At 32.5% G+C, this 19952-nt stretch overlaps 4 protein-coding genes across 4 annotated transcripts; 1 reads left to right on the top strand and 3 right to left on the bottom strand.

Moving 5' to 3' along the window:
• Positions 1-197: 197 nt before the first annotated feature.
• Positions 198-9883, bottom strand: LOC130656160 (ADP-ribosylhydrolase ARH3-like). Its single transcript, XM_057458987.1, has 4 exons — positions 9572-9883; positions 1747-2039; positions 1359-1582; positions 198-1178 (listed from the first exon to the last, which is right to left on the bottom strand). The coding sequence occupies exons 1-4, from the start codon at positions 9744-9746 to the stop codon at positions 782-784; spliced, it is 1089 nt and encodes a 362-aa protein (XP_057314970.1). The 5' UTR covers positions 9747-9883; the 3' UTR covers positions 198-781.
• A 7-nt stretch (positions 9884-9890) lies between these two features.
• On the top strand, positions 9891-18954 carry LOC130656158 (dipeptidyl peptidase family member 6-like). The gene is made up of 13 exons (XM_057458986.1): positions 9891-10262; positions 13870-13977; positions 14969-15171; positions 15254-15460; positions 15676-15762; positions 15842-15919; positions 16098-16337; positions 16526-16822; positions 16944-17140; positions 17346-17703; positions 17905-17986; positions 18357-18466; positions 18691-18954. Exons 2-13 carry the CDS (start codon positions 13872-13874, stop codon positions 18718-18720), a joined length of 1995 nt encoding a protein of 664 aa, XP_057314969.1. The 5' UTR covers positions 9891-10262; positions 13870-13871; the 3' UTR covers positions 18721-18954.
• On the bottom strand, positions 10972-12495 carry LOC130657856 (integrase/recombinase xerD homolog). Its single transcript, XM_057460850.1, has 4 exons — positions 11663-12495; positions 11439-11497; positions 11318-11385; positions 10972-11061 (listed from the first exon to the last, which is right to left on the bottom strand). Exons 1-4 carry the CDS (start codon positions 12493-12495, stop codon positions 10972-10974), a joined length of 1050 nt encoding a protein of 349 aa, XP_057316833.1.
• LOC130657855 (uncharacterized) lies at positions 12498-13265 on the bottom strand. Its single transcript, XM_057460848.1, has one exon. It carries the CDS (start codon positions 13263-13265, stop codon positions 12498-12500), a length of 768 nt encoding a protein of 255 aa, XP_057316831.1.
• Positions 18955-19952: the final 998 nt, after the last annotated feature.

Here is a 19952-nt window from a genome sequence, read left to right as displayed (position 1 = left end):
ATTCTATTCAGGAAACTACTACTAATGTGTCATGTATTCTGACGGTAACGTAGCTGACACATATTTAAACAAACAACAGTGAATAAGCAAACAATTAAGAATAAAAAATATAGTTTTGTGTCTAAAACTAGTGAACATGTATCAAAAAATGCATTTGATGTTTGTTTTTATATTATATTTGTTAAAGATTAAATAATTACAAAAAAATATGTGACAATATTAAGACAAAATATACACAACTAATAAAAAAAACAGGTTAAAGGTTTTTTTGAATTTAGGATGTAATATTTGTATTGCATATTGATGAATTACAACATTTTGGGGAATCTTCTGTCATTACTTTTCAAACCTTATTGCTCTACATTCATGTCACATCATGAACCAACAAAATATACAAAAATATACAAAAACTGGATTGATTTGATAATGGAGGTAATCACTAGTAAAAAATACACCTTTTGTGATCAAAATATAGTTACATATTTTTTATATTATAGAAACATAAATCTTACAATACCAACTTTTCAATAATTTTAAATTTTGGTTTACAATACATGTCTTTTAAATATATATATGAATATTCAATAAAATAATTTTACAATAATTTAAGATATCATCTGGAAAATATGCAAAACATAAAGATAAGAGAGTCAGTTTATTAAAAAATCTCTACTACTCCTCAAAAATACTATCATATTTTGGAATCACCAAGACATTGGTAAAATCCCACTACCCGATTAATGTAGCAACCTTAAATTACTCTGAAAATTATATTCTTTATTTAGGTTTCCTCATTAAACCTGTCAGCAAAAACAATCATTTCCTGACATCCTTCGCATGCTTTGACCCACTCTGGTGGAATATTAGTAAAACCTTGATACGCACCAGCAATAGCAGCGCACATGCTTCCTATTGTGTCTGTGTCTCCTCCAAGCGATATTGTGTAATATAAAGTTTCCTCAAAAGTATTGTTGATATTTCGTAGGAACGAATATAATGCAGCTGGAACAGCCTCTTGAGCTGATATGCCATTTCCGAGTTTTGTTACCACAGTAGCAGTATCTATTTCTGTGCTATGTATTCTAAGCAAATCTTCAATGGTACCAAGCTGTTTTGTAAAAGTGAATGATGGGCCACAGGTCCATTCATGTAGTTTTTCAAGTTTAGCATCAAAATCTCTAAAAAATAATAAAAAAATTTTTTTGGTAACATAAATGTCATCACCTATTTTTTCCTAAAATAAAAAATAATAAACAACTTCTAATAGCTTTAGGGCAATCTAAATACATTTTTATACAACTAAAGGAAGGAAAAAATCATATTTTTATACAACTAAAGAAGGTAATGGTCATATATACCCAGTGTCTGAATCGTCTGATGTTTTTAAAGCTGTAACTTCCTCTTCGTGTACTCCTGTCGTCTCTTCCAGTGCTGATATATCTTCCTTTAAATTTTTTAAAAATGCGAAAGGATCAATCGCAGATGTACTGTGCAAGGCTTGATAGACAGCCAGTGCTTGCAAAATAGCTCCAGTATACCCACATCTATGGCTATGTGTTAGTTGTGCTGACTGCTTTGCAATCTAAAATACAAATTAAAATGAATTTAGACTAGTATGACAGACATCTTTGCACGAAATGCTTTGAGATTAATATGTAATAATCAAACTTCATGTTAAGGTAGAAATATCCTACAAATGTTTATGATACACTACACATTTTTAGACAGCTTGAGAGGGAAACTCACTTGTATACAATGTGTTTTTGACTTTGCAAAGACAGCAACAGGTGCAACTCTCATTGCAGCACCATTTCCGTAAGAACCAGATCCTTCAAACTGATGAGTCGCCTGTTTGAAAACATTCTGTTTCTTAATTCCCTTGTCCCGCCAAAATTTAAAGACATCAGTTACACCACCACCATAACCTCGCCATCCCTCCCGTTCATATTCTTTTGTAAATCTAGTAGCCATATCAACTGCATTAAATTCTTTGCAGGTTAGCAAAGAAGAGCATACTGATTTACTCATTGCAGTGTCATCTAGAAAGAGAAAATGTTATAATTTAGCCAAGCATTGAATCAAATAACAGAAGTCACAGAAGCATTTGTTGAATCTTGTTGACACATTTCATGGAGGACATGACCTGTTGGGTCAAAATTAATGATTTTAGTTAGTCCCAGTAGAATGACGCAGTGTCTCATTTATTGGAGGCACTGTTTTTGGCTTAATATAAGACCTTGATAGCCTGGAATAGCAAAATAAACTTTATAATCTGCCCCCCTTCACGCAGCACAAACGTCACACTATTAAAGTAAAAATGTCATGTTTAATATATATATATATATAATATATATATATTTATATATTAAACATGACATTTTTAAAGCATTGCTATAGAAATACGTATAGAATAACAAAAAAAAAGGCTTTTAATCCTGTGCGTAACAGCGAAAAGAGAAGTATATGCATATATGTACATAGTTAAAATTACTGATATTTTAGCACATAAACAATTAAAAATGATTATGTACAGAATTTAAAAAAACAACAAACCTATTGACAACCAAAAGTATGATTAACTAGCGAAAAACAATTAAACCGATCAGTGCTCAAAATAAAGACACTGTGACATAGCTGGGAGAAAGAAAATAAATAAATCAATGAATAGGAAAAAAACATTTTAACAGTTACAAATACATAGAACAGTCCCTACACATTCCAGCTGGACAGAATGTGCAGAGTACGCGTTAAAGTTTCAACTCACTACCTTTGACAGCTAATTATGCTTTCACACATTAAGCACATTTAACACATTATAGTGTACTCACTTTACATGACATACTCTTTCAATAATAAAAATAAATTCTAAGTAATTTGAGTTTTTATGTTTTAGGTATCCTCTAAACAAATTTTTTTTTACTGAAGAAAAGTATTATAAGTAAAAACTATGAAAAATAATAAGTAAATAAAAATTAAAGTTCAAAACAGAAAAAAACAATAATTTTAGCATTGTCAATGATTTTAATAACCACAAATGTTTTATTGATGCATTCGAAGTGCAAAAATATGTTAATTAATATTTGGCTAAGAGCTTCTAATGTTCATGCATTTCTGTAGAAGGCAACCAAACTATACTTTAGAAAAATATTTTTCTTTTTTTGTTATATAATTGGATTCTTTTTCACATGCGTAATCGCACAAGTCCTGCGAGCTTTTTAATGTGTGACTTTATCGCATCAAATTATTGCTGATTCCAAGGTTATTATGTTTTGAAAATAAACCGGCTATCAGGCCATTTCTTAAATAAAACTATGCCAGAGCTACAAAAAGCACCCGTTAAAAAAATTACGAGTGCTATGGTGTGTGAAAAATCGTACTCGTAAGCAAAATTTACAAGTGCGATGTGAATATCTGCAAGTGTAATTCACACTTAACTTTTTTTTTGTATACCACAACGTTATATGTTATTTAAGCTGTATAGAAATGAGGTTTAAGTCTTGCAAGAAATATATGATTAAAAGAAATATAAAAGGAAAATTTTGAGTTGTGCACTCTCATTGTGTATGAATAAAACAATTTTTTTTTTAATATTTATTTTTGAAGGGCATAAAGATGAATATTCACGTCATACTCTTCTTGTGTACGAGCAATTATATTTGTGGGCCACCAAGGTGTTTTCTTCGGCCACCTGGTGGTGAAAATATAAAAATACATTTCAATTATTGCACAACATCTTTTTTTGTGCTATTCAAAAAAATGTTGTGAAATTGCTTTAACTTTCTATTGCTTGCTAATGTTATGAGCTCTATCTGAAACACAATGCTGGAGATCATTTTTCTTTTGTGTTGAATGTAATTCTAATCTATTTATATCTTTGCAATCACATTGAGCACATTGAAATGATTTGCTCCTGGTAATAGAGCAATATAGCAGGTATCATTTTTAGGTTTAATTGACATGTATTTCACAACCTAGTGCCCAGGACTTAATTTTTAATTCCTGTTGAAAATATTGATAAATGTTAAAATAAATAGATAAATAGTATAGATGATAATTTTCATTTTTTATGTTCGCTACCTTCAAGCAACAGGTGGCCACAGAGAATATCAAAAATAAATATAAAATGCAATTAATTGACACACGCAACTATCTCCTTTTTAATTGCCGCCATTTATTTTATCATGCACACTGTGATTGCTATAAATAGATAACAAAATTCTATAAACATTAGAAAAGATTGTTCCGTACATCGCTGTTACAGACAACCTGTGAAAAATATTATGTTGTTTATTTTATTACCATGGGCTAACGACTATAACAGAAAATGACTATTTGCAAGACACTTTATCATGCATGAAAAAACAGAATTTTTACTTTAGGTTTAATAGCCCTTTTCATCATTCTATAATATTTAGAAAAAGAAAAAATTTACGAGTGCGATAAAAAGCACTTTTTACCAGTGTGCAGGCGAGTGCGCGTGCGATCGCACTCGTCTCAAAAAATGGCCCGGGCTATTACACCAGCACTATTTTAATTACCCACGATTTTTTTTTTTGGTTTTCTTTACAAGCAAGCCATGCTGTTGTATCAAAACCTTAAATTATTACACCAGCTTTGTCAAACATTTTTTAAAAAACAGCTGTTATTTCTTGACGTTCCTATCCCAAATTCTAAAATAGACGATTTTACCTGTACCTGCTCAATTAAGAACCACTGTTAAAGTTCCGCAATGAAAAACATAGGAAAGAGGTTTGTAACTGCAAAATAAATGACTGTTTTTGGTGGCTATTTTAATACAATACGTTTTACATTTGTAACAAAGTTGTTAAGTTGTATTTCATTATGCAACAAATGATCACTAAAATACAGAATGAATATTTAATTCACAGCAGTTTAATACAGAATGCGTTGTTTAATTCACAGTTGTTTAAAGTTAAGATTTAACTAAGGTTTTTATCAAAAAGTAAAGAACATGAAAATTGTTGAAAGTTCACAAAAGGAACCATATTATTTTCATTTAAGTAAAACAGTAATTGGAATCATCAACAAAATAAATCAAAAATGAGACCTAACAAGTTGTCAGCTGCCAAGACAAACAGAAATCACTATTTAAATGGTAATTTGTGACCTTTATTTTTATACATAACTAAAATTGTTCATAATGAATAGAACTAGATTCAGATTCAGATATACAATTCAGATGTCAAGACTAATTTAGAAATAAAGGTGTTGAAATATTATATTGATGTGAGAATATATGCACAATTTCAAAAGCAGCAAAGAGAAGGATGAAAGAGATTAGGACACAGTTATTAGATATGGTTTCAAACTGTGAAAGTGAGCGAAAAAGAAGAAAAAGGTAAAATAAATTGTTAAAAAAATTAAAAAAAACCTTTAAAAAAAACCTTTAAAAAAATTGGTTATAGTAAATTAAACTTGTTTTCAGAGCTCTTTAAATATCTGACATAAAAGAGAAAACTACAAGGAAAAATGTTAAACCAAATTTTAAAAGAGTTGTTAGAGAATTACGAACTAAGCAATTTGACATTTTTGCAGATAGTAATTGTGAAATCTTAATTTTTGCTAACATTTAGAGATAAAAAAGCAATAACAACAGATATGTCAAAGAAACAAAAAACAGATTGAACACTGTGAAAACTGAAAAAAAACAGTAAAAATAGAACAGCATTAAATGGAGCTAAACACAGTACAGCTCATGTTAATTGCAGTTCTCAGTAAGCTGCTAGCTGGCAGAGTAACCTAAAATATATATGTATAAACAGTTCTAACTTCAATACAGGTGCATAATACTTTGTCTTCCCACATTGGATATTGTTTAATTATAGCCAGTAACTAGTCTGTAGCAAATAAATTCAGGATTTCATATTAACTTGGCCTCTGACCTACCCATAGCTATATACATATAGCTATCCAACTATAGCTAACATCACATCACCCATATCTGCCCTTAACAAACATCACAAAATCTTTTAAAACAGGGAACTTACAGCAATTATTGGAATGTTTACAATGTACTGGTGAAAAAGTAGTATATACAGTACTGTGAAAAGGTTTGTTAACACCGTGTTCGTGTAACGAGCGTGGTGCACATGAACCACGATAAAATTGTGGTCTTCGTGTATAACAAATATTCAAACATTCTATCAAGGCCCCACGCTAATATAAATATCTCCAAGAAGCATCGTGTGTCCCACGATCTTTTTCGCGAGCTCCACGATTTATAAAGATATAATTTTTTTCTTTTCAAAAGCATCTTTCATTAAAGATAATTTGTTTTATTGAGTTTAACGAAGCATATTTTAAGCTTTTGCTTTGTGTATACTTTTTAGTCATGGATGCAATTAAATTTTTCGTACGAAATATTATTTTGTAAAGAAAAGTTAAATTTGTCTGACCATTTTTTAATTTCAGTAAAACTTAAATAACGCCCGTCTCAAACACACTCATTGTTTTGCCGATATTTTTTTGCCAAAAGAACTCTGTTCAAGAAAACGTTACCGAAAATATATGCAAAATATTTAACAGTCATTAAATTAAAGTAGATTTTAAAAGCGAAAACTTGAAAAACTCGATGACCAAATGGTCATTGAGTTTTTCTTTCTTGTATGTCTTATCTATTTTGCCGATGTATCATTCTCTTTTTTTGACGGCGCTTGATTCACGAAGGATTAAAATCTTTTATATAGCTAGCCTTATAACAAAGAATTAAAATGTTAATTTATTTTTTTGCCCTTGGTTTTTAATTTAATTGATAAACTAATCGTCTTTGTTGTTTTACAATAGAAGTTATCTACCGTGGAAGCAACGATGTAATATTTAATTTTCGTTCATGTAGTCCACGAAACAGGATCGTGAGGTCCACATTTTTTAAAAAAATACTTATCGTGGGCTATCGTGGTTCATGTGTAACATGAAAAAAACACAAACCACGATGTTAACAAAGCTTTTTACAGTACTGTATATCTGAAATACAAAATATATAACGAACCTACTTTAGGGTAAATTAACAAAATTATATTCTTTCATTTTACTAGTGGTACAAATTAGTCATGTGTGGTAAATATTTTATGATATAGGTCGAACAGGCTGCCCTCAAATGTGCAACACATGTTGATGCAGTAGTAACCCAACAATACTACAGTGCCTGTCTTCCAAGCCTTTTACAACAAAACACTTTGATGACACAACAGACCGCTAAAGTAAAAGCAAATAATATTTACTTGTAGAGACCCCTTATGCATTTTTTTCCCTGAAAAATAATTTGCCAATTCATGTTATATGGATTGGAAATATGAGGACGTCATACCAATATATATATACATAAAAAAGAAAAAAGGAGCTGTCCTTGGCTGAAATAAAAAGACTTACACCAATCACAATCTATGAGAAATTTGCAAAGAACCTGGCAGTTGTTATGTTCTTAGAAAAGAGAAGAATACATAGGAAGTGCAGTGTAGCAAAGGGAAAAAAAATCTAAACATGGCAAAGTTGGAAGAGATATTTAGAGAGTACAAGTTCAAAGTCACACTATGAGTTCTCATAAGGAAGAAACATCAAGAAAATACAAGGCAAAAAAAGATGATCAAGAAGTAAGTTATTTTCTTTCCAAATTAATCTGATGTTAAAACCATTCGACGAGGTGTTACCAAAAATAAATTAATTCCATCTTTTGTTACCAGGGTTTTAAAAGTCAATAAAATCAAAGCTTTTTATAACATCGTCCACAAATTGGTTGGTTAAATTTTGTCTGATAACATTCATATTAACTCAAACAGGAAACCACAGTCGGTTTGAAATCGTGTATGTATGCATTCCAGATTCATTTTGTTACTTTACAGTGCAGATTATAACTATAGTGGGTGACTTGACATATAAGTGTGGATGTTGTTGACCATCTCTTGTTGTTATTACTTTTTATAAAATTCATAGTTTAAAAAACACTTGTATTCATTTCCTGTGGTTTTTAGTGTAAAACTCTTGTGGTCTAATGGTAAGATCCTTATGAAAATTTTTGTAAGATATCCAGGTTCAATTCCTGGCAGGAGTTTATAGGATAGACTACATAGTCTTTTTATATGACTTTTGTCACAATACATTAATTCCAAGTGAACCAATTGAATGGCAAAAGTGAAGTCTCCCTGAGTGCAATGATTAATGATTTTTTTGAAAGCCACTCTATTCAAAAAAAATTTGCACAAATCTAACAACATACTTTGATTTATGTAGCTTGAAACTAACTGTAGTAGGATTCAGGTACATCTCGGAAACAGGCAAAATTTCTAAAATTATTGAGTCCTAGCTTTCATGGACCACTCTAATGTGACCAGATATTGCTAAAAACGTCTAACATTATAAGGTATAAAAAATATATATTTAATTAACAATTTTCCGTCGTGGAGCTTGAAACAAGCATATATATTTAAGTTGTTTTCTTTTCTTTTACTGTTAAAATAGATTTGGTTTATTCTGTCAGTAGTAGTAATCTCAATTTATTTTGCCAGTAGAAACTGTGGGCAAAAAATATGATATATACTCCTGTATATACAAAATAAACGGTCCTATACTACTGACAGAATAACTCTCTGCCGTATATTTCCGAGAGAATAGTTTTGCTGCATGTGTATTACTCCAGTTTAAAATTCCCACAAAGTACATATATCCAGGGAGGGCATGACATAGTTGGACAGTCCTGAAGTATTTAATGCTCGATTTGGGCTACGCATAATATACCTAATTAGGGTCTGTACCAGACAACTCCCTGCAACATGCAACATCCCACACTATTTGCCATCTTCCCCATTTTCCCCATATGGCTGAGGTTAATCCAGGGCTATGGTAACATTTAATTGCCCATATTGAATCCTCATTGCAGTAAAATATTTATGCATTATATATATAATACCAAATTTTACACTTTTGGAAAAGAGGATGTGTTTAACAAAAACTTATCCAATGTTGCAAAATATTATTCGAGTTTATGTCTAACTAGGACTAAAAACGCTTCCTTGGTCTAAAGTCTTGTTTCACTAAGCTGATGTGTCATTTGCTCGTGACAATTTTAATGCAAGTTCCTTTATTCAATTTAGTTTTCTTATCAATTATTGACAGGATATAACAGGCTTCGTAGCTATTCTTGTATCTGGGTTATCAATTTTTTAAGGAGTAGATAAACAAAAAATTTTTTTTGGTTAAATTATATGGATAGAAAATTTTGAATACAATATAGCTATATGATTATATACAACAGGATTTATTATATATACTTTAAATTTTTTAAAATTTTATAAGAGTTTGATCGTGATACTTAACTGCGGTGAAATATTTCCACTGCAGTTAATTTACGTCATTTTTTCACAAAACATCGAATTTTGGCAGAGGCAGTTGTACTTAGTGAATAAACTTGAAAATTTGCAAGTTTCCTTAAATTTTGATGCTAAATTTATATTTAAACCGGATCCAAGAATACACCTATTAAGTTAGGTAGCTAGCTAAGCTAGCTAGCTAGCTGGCTGCTACCTTATTTAAAATGGGTAGATAAATAATAAATCACCTGTAAATTGTATACTTTCGTTTTCTTTTTTAGCAATTTTTTTAATTCCAATTTTGTGAATTATTTGTAGTATGTCGATAGTGCAATCCCAGAAATCTCCTTCGAAGAAGGAGCCCAAACAATCACCAACATTAGCTCCAACTAAACAACCCTTAATTCTATCCAAAAAAGCCATTTTATTATTTCTTCCAATGCTGTTTCGATGTAACAATTGCACAAAAAAAACAAGCGTGGGAAAACCCCGAGATGGTTGGAGTTTGTTTTGTCTGGACTTCGGTGAAAAACCATCATATCTGCACGCTATATTTCAAACCCTTTGGCAATGCATATCCACAAAAGACAGGCCGGGATGACTATGGATTTCTAAAAGTCGCAACGATGGAGAAAGTTAATTTATTTTATTAGGCCTCATGGGATAAAAATAATATTTACTTTGTAAATTTAAATTAAAGGTACACCGTCCTGGCTAACAAAATGTCTGGATCCCGTGTAACTAAAGATCATAGATATAATAAACAATCTGGTGGAGAAAAATTTTAATGCGGAACTTCATGCATTATTTACTCAATCAACGTTCTCCTTTCTTTCAAAATTAGATTAGAAATATCCATTTAGGGCTCTGTACGCCCATTTCTGTTTTGCTTTGCCTGGTGAAAGGACGTGAATTCAAGTACGAAATTTTGGTGTGCAGGTATGTCTAATTTGTTTATCATATGAGATCAAATTGCAGAAGAAAAAAATATTATCACAAGCAAAGCTATTATTGATTTGCTGGTGAAATTGCTGAAAAATTTATATCCTGGATTATTTTTTTTTTACGGAAAAATTTACATTGAAGTTGCTGGATTTGTATGTCAGGAAATATATATAGGGGCAATAACTTCATTATAAACAAAAATTAATTAATTGTCTTGGTTACTCAGTAAAAACACACTTATTAATCGAGAATATTGTATTATGGCACATTTTGGTATACAACATCATCCGCATGGAACGCAATTTGTAAATTTGGGGAATGGATTGGGATGCCGGGTAAGAAAATAAATAAGTAAGGCAGGACAGATAACGCATGCTGCTAGTAATCATAACAAGGTAATCACACCAAAATGCTTGCCCAAGGCAAAGAGGGTAATTTCCTAAGAGTATGCACGTTTTGGTTGCCCCTCACAAGCTTATGTCCTCATGGATCATAATATTGTGAACGGTTTCCAAGGCATGACCCAGATCTCTTCATGCATGAATAACATACTCATATCCTCTATTCACGAGGTACATTTCACAACTAATAATACATTTACTTGTCACTTGTAATTAATGATTAATTATTTAGTTTATTAATTATATACTTATTTAATAATTTATTCTCATGCATGAAGGATATTGTTTCTCTTCCACTTCAATCATGAAGGTACACTGCACTTCACTATAAACCGATAATCACATATGGTGTCTTCTGCACCCAATAAACATGTGTTATCAATAATCATGAGCTAAAGGTGGAATGCACAAGCTGGTCCAGTATTGGCCCAGCGTGTGTTACCACATAATAATAATATCAGGATTCATAAAAGGGTGTGCCTCACCGTAATGATAATAAGTGATAATAATATCAAGTAATAATAAGATACACAAGCCTCACACACGCATCTGTCCAAATGTTATATGGCTGACGTAGGAAGCCCGACATCCCCAAATTTCCCCAAATTAGTGTGGGTATTGGAGGAAAAAGTCAGTCATTAAGAGTACCGGCTTATATGCGTCAACAACATACATACATACAAAGGAGCCTAGATACACGTAAAACTGTACAATAGCTATAAAAAGCAAATAACAGTCTATGGCCAAAATAAACACAAAGTCATAATACTTGACATATATAAAATCCATATTACAACACGAATTGTGTATGTAACCACAGGACCTAGTCTAGTAATTATAATACAATAAATAACAAAGATCACTCTGTAAATTTAAATGGATCGAATGTCCCACAACTTAGGCACGTCATTGAGGTTGGCCATTTTAGAACACCACTGTGTTAACACTTTATTGGGAAGATGGATATATCGACGATAACAGTCGCTGGACCACCTGCCTAAGATCTTAATGGCAGAGTCTGGAATACTGCAAGATGCTGCGGCAGAGGCCCCACCAATCCTGAAGCTATGCGTATTGAGATCGGGCCCATTTACACTAATTTTTACAAAGGCAGAAACTAACTTCCTAGTAACAAATTCGCCGTTGGAGAGAACAAACCAAGGACCTTGATGAGTACCTCTGTACACAAGAAATTGAGAGAAAGCTTTGACAGGACACAAATCACCCTTAATCCTCCCAAACCTAATTTGAAATGTTTTCCTAAAGGGATCGGTTTTAGAACTTTTGATAGTCATATAAAGAGTATTGTTGCAAGGTGAGAAGCTAAACTCGGATGGGGACAAGTGAATATTGGGATCAAAATAGGTTTTGGAGGGGCAAACATATTCCGAAACTCTTAACAGACCAAAAAAGGCAAACAAAATAAGGCATCGCCACATAGCTTTGTCACAAAATGAAAAACATGAATTGTTGATAAATCTTAGCATCTCGTGTAGGTGGGAGGGCGTGATTGGCAGTCTCTGGCGGCTTACAACATTCTCAGTTCGCCGAATACCCCTCATTACGTAGTACAATTTTCCCATGTCAGATATCTTTTCGGAAAATCCACAGATTAGACTTTGGTACTGTATCCCACACAAGTACACCTTAATAGTAGCATATTTGACCCGCGTTGACATAAAAGTGACATAGAGCTGAAGGTGGGATTCAATGAGCGGAAACATCCGGATAGAGGCGTGGTGGCAAAACATTCTGTAGGATGAAAGTCCAGAACGGTAGGTAAGTCTGGTGTTTGGTGATAAAGCAGCATCGAAGAGGTAATTCATTGTCACACTAAGCATTCGGAGATTGACGAGGGGATAGGAGTAGGAAGCTCTTCGGCGTATGGGCACTGCTCTTTGAACTTTGCGACCTGTAAACGCGAAAGTAGGTCTGCATAAATATTAGAAGTGCCACAAATGTGGCGCATCAGCAAATTTATGTTGTGATTTGCTGTAAAATAAAACAACAAGCGAACAAGTTTCATGATGTGCTCACATTTGCACGAACCAGTACTCCATATGCGGACAATGGCCTCGTTGTCTGTAAAAATGATAACCTGGGTATCAGACCACTTCTCACCCCACGAATGTACCGCTATAACAACCGCAAGCAACTCAAGAAAGGTAATGCTGTAATTGTTGGTGTTGGAAAAAGGGATGGAAAACCATTTCCCATTGTAAAAACCGCCTAAACCACTCATGGAAGCATCTGTAAACATGTTTAAACCTTCTGATGTGAGGAATGATGTTTGGATGACCGCCATCCCGTTCCAACTGGGTAAAAAATTCAGCCACCACTCAATGTCCTTGCGGGATTCCGATGTAACGGAAATGTGATGGTAAAGGCTACTTACAGTAGTAGAAAGGTCAATTAACCGGCGCAGAAAAATGCGACCACATTTGACAACTTTGCATGCAAAAGACAACAATCCTATGAGTGATAGTAGCTCCTTTTTTGTGCATTTTTTCTTTCCTTTCCACACTCTTAACAAAGACAAAATAGCATCAAATTTGTCCTGAGGTAAACGTATAACGAATTCACTGAATAACTTCATTATAAACAAAAATTAAAAAAAATACATGTGCATATTTTAGCCGCAGGGGTCAGAACCATAATGAATGCTGTAATTCTTGCCCTCAGAGGTTTAGTACTTTTGGGAAAAAAAGTTTGATATATATCCATCACCCGCTTCTGTTAAATCAGAAGTTAAGTCAGAAAAAAACATTTGAACATTTGACACTGTATTAGCATATTTTTAGTATGAAATTTTCACTTGTATTATGAGTTAAGTTTTCTTTATAAGATTATGATAAAAAATGTTTTTTAAAATTTTTCCTAAAAAAGGCCTTAAAAATAATGTCTAACTGTCCTTATTTTGTGTTCATTTTTGCAAACTGATTTTATAAAAAAGTGTGCATTTTAATGTCAATCATGCCTACTAACAAGAGAATCATAAATTAGAGACTCTAGAAAAAAACAGTTTTTGGTGCCAGGCTTCAAACAGGCATAAGATTCAACTGGATAGATTCAACAGCACGGTTTAATTTATAAAAATAGTTGCATGTTATTAAAAACAGGTTTTATAAATTAATTGTATTCTAGCCCACTGTCGCAAATAAACAAACTGAAAGTAAATTACTTTTTTTGTTTGTTTTTAGTCATGATTGAAGGTGCATATGGAAGTTGGGCTAGTCCTCTATCAAGCAAACTAGCATGTGATTCATCTATATCAATCAAAAGGCTCTATGTTGATGCTCAAAGTCCAGGTACCCAACAATGTAGTTTAACATACCACCGAAAAATTTATTTTCTTGAGAATATGTTTAAAATCATTTTAAGGATATGGTAACCCCTTTTGATCTTTTTTCCTTTAAAAAAATATTATTCTATAGTTTAGGTAACTTTTTGGTAATATATACAACTAACAATCTGTAATGGTACAATTTTTATTATTTTCATTTTTCACATAGTTTCAAAGAAAGCTTCTGGCTGGGATCTGTCATTATTTATTTCTATTGCTCATGACATGGCAGTGGTGGGCCATATGAAAAAATTTAAATTATTTAAAACAATTTTGATTTAAGTTAATTGAAATTGCCTTCTTCATGTAAACAGGTGGCAAAATAGCCATGCGAGAATTTTTGTGGGATTTTTAGCAGGATAATAATATTATATATTTCAAATATGTCAACAGTGTCATTTTATCATTAACTTATTATAAATAATTTTTTTTAGAAAGTGCAAGAGTTATTTTCGAACTTTTTTACTTAACACAACAAATAGAAATATATACAGCTATTTCTATTCTTGTTGCTGTTCCCACAAATATTTGATGATGGCTAATTATTTGTTTTGCATTTTAATTTATCTGAACTTGTAACTATTTCAATCAGTATAAATGTGCGAATTAAATTTTACATTTTACCCTTCTTATTATAGTTTAGTTGTTATTTTCAATCATTAATAATAACGACAGTCGCTACTGTAATTAAAGATTTCCTTTTTTCTTGGGTGTTAAAAATTTATTTACCGCATTTAAAATATTGTCAGTACAAGGATAATTTAATGGATAATTTTTTTTCTCATCTCAAAAAGTGTCTCTAAAATTTACTGTGCAGCACTGCTTCAATTTATATATTACTAAAACACTTGTAAAATCTTCCATCATGTCTTCTATATCTTTCTCTGTTTAATCCTAAAGATGCCAATATGGTATTATTTTCATATGTAAGTTGTATTACTTTAATGTTATATTAGACATTGTTTACTGGTCTGAGTTGCATCCTAAGGAGAGTGGAAAAACAATTGTGTTTAGCAAACATGTTAATGAAACTAAATCAGCTCCAACACGATGGACGAATGGTGCTTTCAATGTTGCCAATTCAGTCCATGAGTATGGAGGTGCGGCTTACTGTGTCAACAATGGAACATTGTATTTTATGAATTACTCTGTTAAAGAGGTACAGCTCATGTTTATTTGCAGTGGTATATTTGTAATAAATTAACTGAAGACACAAAATCTTCTTGTTACTGTCTTTTTAGGACTATAAGATTTACTCACAAGCCTCACCAGAAGCTTCGCCAGTGGCTGTTACTCATAAAGATACTGTATTTCGATATGCTGATCCTGATTTTTCGACCAGTCCTAAATTTTTTTTTTGTGTCAGGGAAGATCACAGTGATGAGAAGGCTGAATGTACAAATCTTATTATTTGTGTGAATGTTTCAAATGGCGAAGAAACTGTTGTGGTAAGGTTACATGCTTAAGTAAACCACATAGATGAGGTTAGATAAGTTTCCTGATTGATTTTACTAGAGAAATGGTATTTTATTATTATATATTATTAGTTTATTTTATTAGTATATTTTAAATCTTTTGTACATATCAACTATCAATCTATATCTATCCATCGATCTATCTGTTTCTTCTTTCTTTCTTTACCTCATTTCTGTTGTTTTTTTAGGCATCTGGAAATAATTTTTACTCCTTTCCACGTGTGTCACCAGATGGAAAGAGAATAGCTTGGATGGAGTGGTCACATCCCAACATGGTATAATATTCCATTTCTAATAAATCAAAATTTTTTGTTTAATTATTTTTTACACATTATAAACATACTAATTCTTTAGCCTTGGGATGATACACAACTCTGGGTGGCTGATGTTTCTTATGGTGAAAGTAAGGTTGAAGTTACAAATAAAAGGCAGGTAGGAAAACCGTAAAAAAAGGATTGGACCTAGAAACATATTCTTTTATTATTAAAGCATTATTTTTAACTGAGACAATTTATTTAACTTAACTTTAACATTTTATTTAACTTAGCCTTTTTTCTTAAAAAAGCATCTGTATACTTTTTATACCAAATGTATTTAAATTTTTTGTTAGGTTGCGGGTGAACCAAATGTGAATTTCATGGAACCACAGTGGAATTGCGACAACAACTTGATGTATATCTGTGACAAGACAGGATGGTGGAACTTATATCTTCACGATCTTCAATCTTCTAATCCAAGAAATATTTATGAAGCAGGTGAGGAGATCGGCTCACCGTGTTGGGATTTGGGAAATAGATCCTACTCCCCTCATCCTACTAACAAAGATCTTGTTGCTGTTATTTATGATCATGTAAGCCTCTTTTTATATGAAAAATTATTTTTTCTTAAATATAGCCAGATTGGAGATTATATTTAAATGGGTTTAATAACAAATATTGTATTTGTATCAATGCAACTCTGGTAAAAAAAAATTATGTCTGTCAATTTGGTGGATGTGTTTGTTGCTTTATTTTACGTAACATTTTACTTCTGTTGTAGAAGCCGTATATTCTAACAATCTCCACTGGCAAAAGGGAAGTAATAGATGTTGGTGGTGACAGCATAAGCAGTTGTGTATTTCAGCCATCTAAGGGAAAGTACTTGTACATGCATGCAGTTAATTCAATTAAGCCGCAATGTATTCTTCAGTACGACCTTGACAATCAAAAATTAAGAGTGCTTCACAAATCTGCAGAGTGTCCTGTGGATGCTGCTTATCTGTCAGTACCTTGGAAAAGGGAAAAATTTGCTGTAGCAGATGGCGTAGTTGCCTATGGCTACTATTACCCACCAAAGGTTGGTCATGATAACTTAATCTAGTAAAGACAATCTCCATAAAATATAAAGATTACAGCAATCCATGAAATATAAGCCAATTAAGCGTTTAATTTTTACCCTTTTTTTTGCTGCAATTCAGAATGCTGATTACAAGGCTCCAGCTGGTACGCTTCCTCCATTACTAATCAAAATTCATGGTGGACCAACTGGTGCAGCTAGCTTAGGAATGGATCTGTTGAAACAATACTTCACATCAAGAGGTTTTGCTGTGTTTGATGTTGATTACAGAGGAAGCACAAGTTATGGAACACCGTTCAGAAAATCACTTCGTGGAAAGTAGGAAATTGTCTATTTTCTGCTTTACTTAGAATGTTCCAGAGCTTTTCTTGTATCGTTTCTAAATTTGATTTTTTTTATTTGGATTCCCGCAAATTATTAGCTTATAACGGGCTGAAGAGGTGTATAAAAATAGCTTTATAACGTTTTGGAATTTAACATTCAAACGTATTTGCGGTATTGAATTATGTACGTTTCTTTGCAGCTGGGGTGTCTACGATATTCAGGATACTATCGCTGCAGCCATGCATTTGGTTAACGATGGCAGGGTGGATGGTAAGAAGCTTTGCATCAGTGGTGGTTCAGCAGGCGGTTATACCACTTTAGCTGATCTCACCTTTGATAAAAACATTCCGAAAACATTTGCAGCAGGGGCGAGTTACTATGGTGTTAGTAAAATGTCAGCTTTGGCTGAAGACACTCATAAATTTGAAAGTCGTTACTGCGACATGATGATTGCTGAATATCCCAAACAAAAGCAAATATACGAAGATCGGTCACCATACAATTATCCAGAAGATTTTAGAACACCTTGTGCTTTTTTCCAAGGAAAACTTGACAAGGTATATTTATAATCTTATTTCGTACCTTAAGAGGATTAATTTCTGCTGCATTGCGACAATACGATTCATTGATAGGATGCTGTAACATGTAACTGAGGAAAAATTCTGCAAAAATTACTTGTCATTGTCTATATGCCTGTTGAATCTGAAAACCTAACCGTGCGAAACATTTAAAAATTATTTTATAATTGTGTTTTCTAGGTTGTTCCGCCAGATCAATCTAAAGACATGTTTGATGTATTAAATAATGCTGGGGTTCCGTGTGCTTATATACTATTTGAAGGTAACTTTTTGTTTCTAAGATGCTACCCAATGGTTGCCCTTCCATTACATCGTCAGCTTAACTTACAACAAGTTTTCACCTTCTTACTCATTTATTATTTCCAGGTACCTTAAAGTATAAGCTTATCCAATGTATCCAATGTACTCGCTAAGAACAAAGTCTATGTAAAAAACCATCTATAAATTTCTGTTATTTATAAACTGCAAATATAGCGACTTAACATAATTACCATTACAGTGTATTGACCATTTGACAGTTCTCCCCATGTTTGAAGAATGGCGAAAAAAGTACTTGATTGTAGTCGTACTTTTTTGGATAGAAAAGCATACAAAAAAGCACATTAACTTACTATGTTTTTCTATTTACACAGACGAAGGTCATGGTTTTGATAAATCTAAAAACAAACAGACGTCACTGGATGGCGAATTCTATTTTTACTCCCAGATTCTTGGCTTCGAACCAGCTGACAAAGGAATTGAGGTTGGTATATTTATTAAAATCTTCCAGAAAAGTTTGTAGCGGTGTAGGAGCTCCTGTTACTGCAGAACAGCACTCGTAGTACGCACAACTAGTCGCAAATACTAATTTAGTATTTCCAAAGTAAAAAGAGCGCGATCATTTTTTGTGTGATGTTTATATGAAGCGTTAATCCGGATTTTTACCCTGCACTTTTCTTTATATTTTAATAATATTATTATCTTTAGATTCCTATTCATAACTTGCCAAAGAAGTAAAGTAAAAGAAGACTGGACGATATTTTTATAGTATTTATTTAGTAAATGTGATTTATTCTTTTTGTAATTTATATCCACGTTAGGCATATTATACCCTAATTACGTCACAAGTGGACTAAAGTCCTTGAAACACTACAGCACCAATCTATATAACTATGCAGCATATGTAATATTACATGCATTTATATCTTTTGTAGTATTTTTCGACATACAACTAAATCAAATTTTGCCATATACTTTTTGCGATATTACCCTACTTAGTAACGAAATGATTTTTTTTTTGAAAGCACACGATTTATAAGCCACACTGGCAGCCAGAAAAGCCTAATTTCTCTTTACAACCTTTCCTTCATTTTCATGGCCTACAAACATTTGGATCTATTCCATGCAATCGTAGTCTGTGCATGGAGACGACAGTAAGTGCCAAATAAGGCTTGTGATGACCACATTCAACTCATCATATTGATACTTCCCGTCTAAGTTCGGTTTCGCGAGTAGAAAATATTTAGTCCGTGTGTGTGCATTATATTTAAGACACCAGGAACTTTTAACTTCTAGAGATGACGTCTACGTGCGCATTGCCTAAAAGCAATAGGGATACTACATTTTCCAAACCAAAATCTTCAGCGGTACAAAATTTCTGCGAAAAAAGCCACCGAGTGGATTCCACGTTTTTAATTTTTACGGTTGGCATGATAATCGAATCGATGGAAAGTAAATTGAAATTAGACAATCCTTTTGGGGACTGGTGTTATTGGCGGAGCGAAGCCTTATTTCGAATAATACTTCGTGTTTTCTGAAGAAAAAAAATACTCATTTGGAACATAAATTCCCTTTAGTACTTTAAATAAGTTTTTGCAATCTAAATTCTAAAGCTCCAGATCCAATTTCGACTACAAAAGTTTGCATTTTCAAACTTTAGATAGAAATTCACAGTCAATTTCAGTGTATGTTTTTTTCAATTTTTTTTAATTTTTTCTGCTTTGGTCCGTCACCTCTGCATCATTCTTTCTTTTTGGTTCTCTTTTTCCTCTGCTGCGCTCACTTGAAACGTTATTTCGAAATACAAAATAGTCAAAAAAAGAAAATAGCTAAAAAAGTGTTTGGTTGGTAAAAAGAAAAACCCACTTTTTTTGCTGTTATTACAAGACGCAGTCCACTGCATAAAATTTTCAAAGAATATAAAATAAAACATCACTCGCGTCCGCGGATGAATGAGAATAATGCTCATG

Source organism: Hydractinia symbiolongicarpus, chromosome 9 (assembly GCF_029227915.1).
Source record: "Hydractinia symbiolongicarpus strain clone_291-10 chromosome 9, HSymV2.1, whole genome shotgun sequence".
In the NCBI taxonomy this organism is placed as follows: Eukaryota; Metazoa; Cnidaria; class Hydrozoa; order Anthoathecata; family Hydractiniidae; genus Hydractinia; species Hydractinia symbiolongicarpus.
This window is presented reverse-complemented; position numbering and strand designations above follow the sequence as displayed.

What these genes read in the sequence shown, in the direction of transcription:
- LOC130656160 (XM_057458987.1), bottom strand. Translation starts at nt 9,746, where the DNA reads ATGGCTTTTTTGGATAGAATTAAGGGTTGTTTAGTTGGAGCTAATGTT. An exon ending in CGAAAGTATACAATTTACAG is followed by an intron (nt 2,040 to 9,571) that starts GTGATTTATTAT and finishes TTCTCTTTCTAG; the next exon opens with ATGACACTGCAATGAGTAAA. An exon ending in TCAGACGATTCAGACACTGG is followed by an intron (nt 1,179 to 1,358) that starts GTATATATGACC and finishes ATTATTTTTTAG; the next exon opens with AGATTTTGATGCTAAACTTG.
- LOC130657856 (XM_057460850.1), bottom strand. Translation starts at nt 12,495, where the DNA reads ATGAATTACCTCTTCGATGCTGCTTTATCACCAAACACCAGACTTACC. An exon ending in GCCATTAAGATCTTAGGCAG is followed by an intron (nt 11,498 to 11,662) that starts GTGGTCCAGCGA and finishes TATAATTACTAG; the next exon opens with ACTAGGTCCTGTGGTTACAT. An exon ending in TTGTTGACGCATATAAGCCG is followed by an intron (nt 11,062 to 11,317) that starts GTACTCTTAATG and finishes TTCCACCTTTAG; the next exon opens with CTCATGATTATTGATAACAC.
- LOC130657855 (XM_057460848.1), bottom strand. Translation starts at nt 13,265, where the DNA reads ATGAAGTTATTCAGTGAATTCGTTATACGTTTACCTCAGGACAAATTT.
- LOC130656158 (XM_057458986.1), top strand. Translation starts at nt 13,872, where the DNA reads ATGATTGAAGGTGCATATGGAAGTTGGGCTAGTCCTCTATCAAGCAAA. An exon ending in AAGTTACAAATAAAAGGCAG is followed by an intron (nt 15,920 to 16,097) that starts GTAGGAAAACCG and finishes ATTTTTTGTTAG; the next exon opens with GTTGCGGGTGAACCAAATGT. An exon ending in GCTACTATTACCCACCAAAG is followed by an intron (nt 16,823 to 16,943) that starts GTTGGTCATGAT and finishes GCTGCAATTCAG; the next exon opens with AATGCTGATTACAAGGCTCC.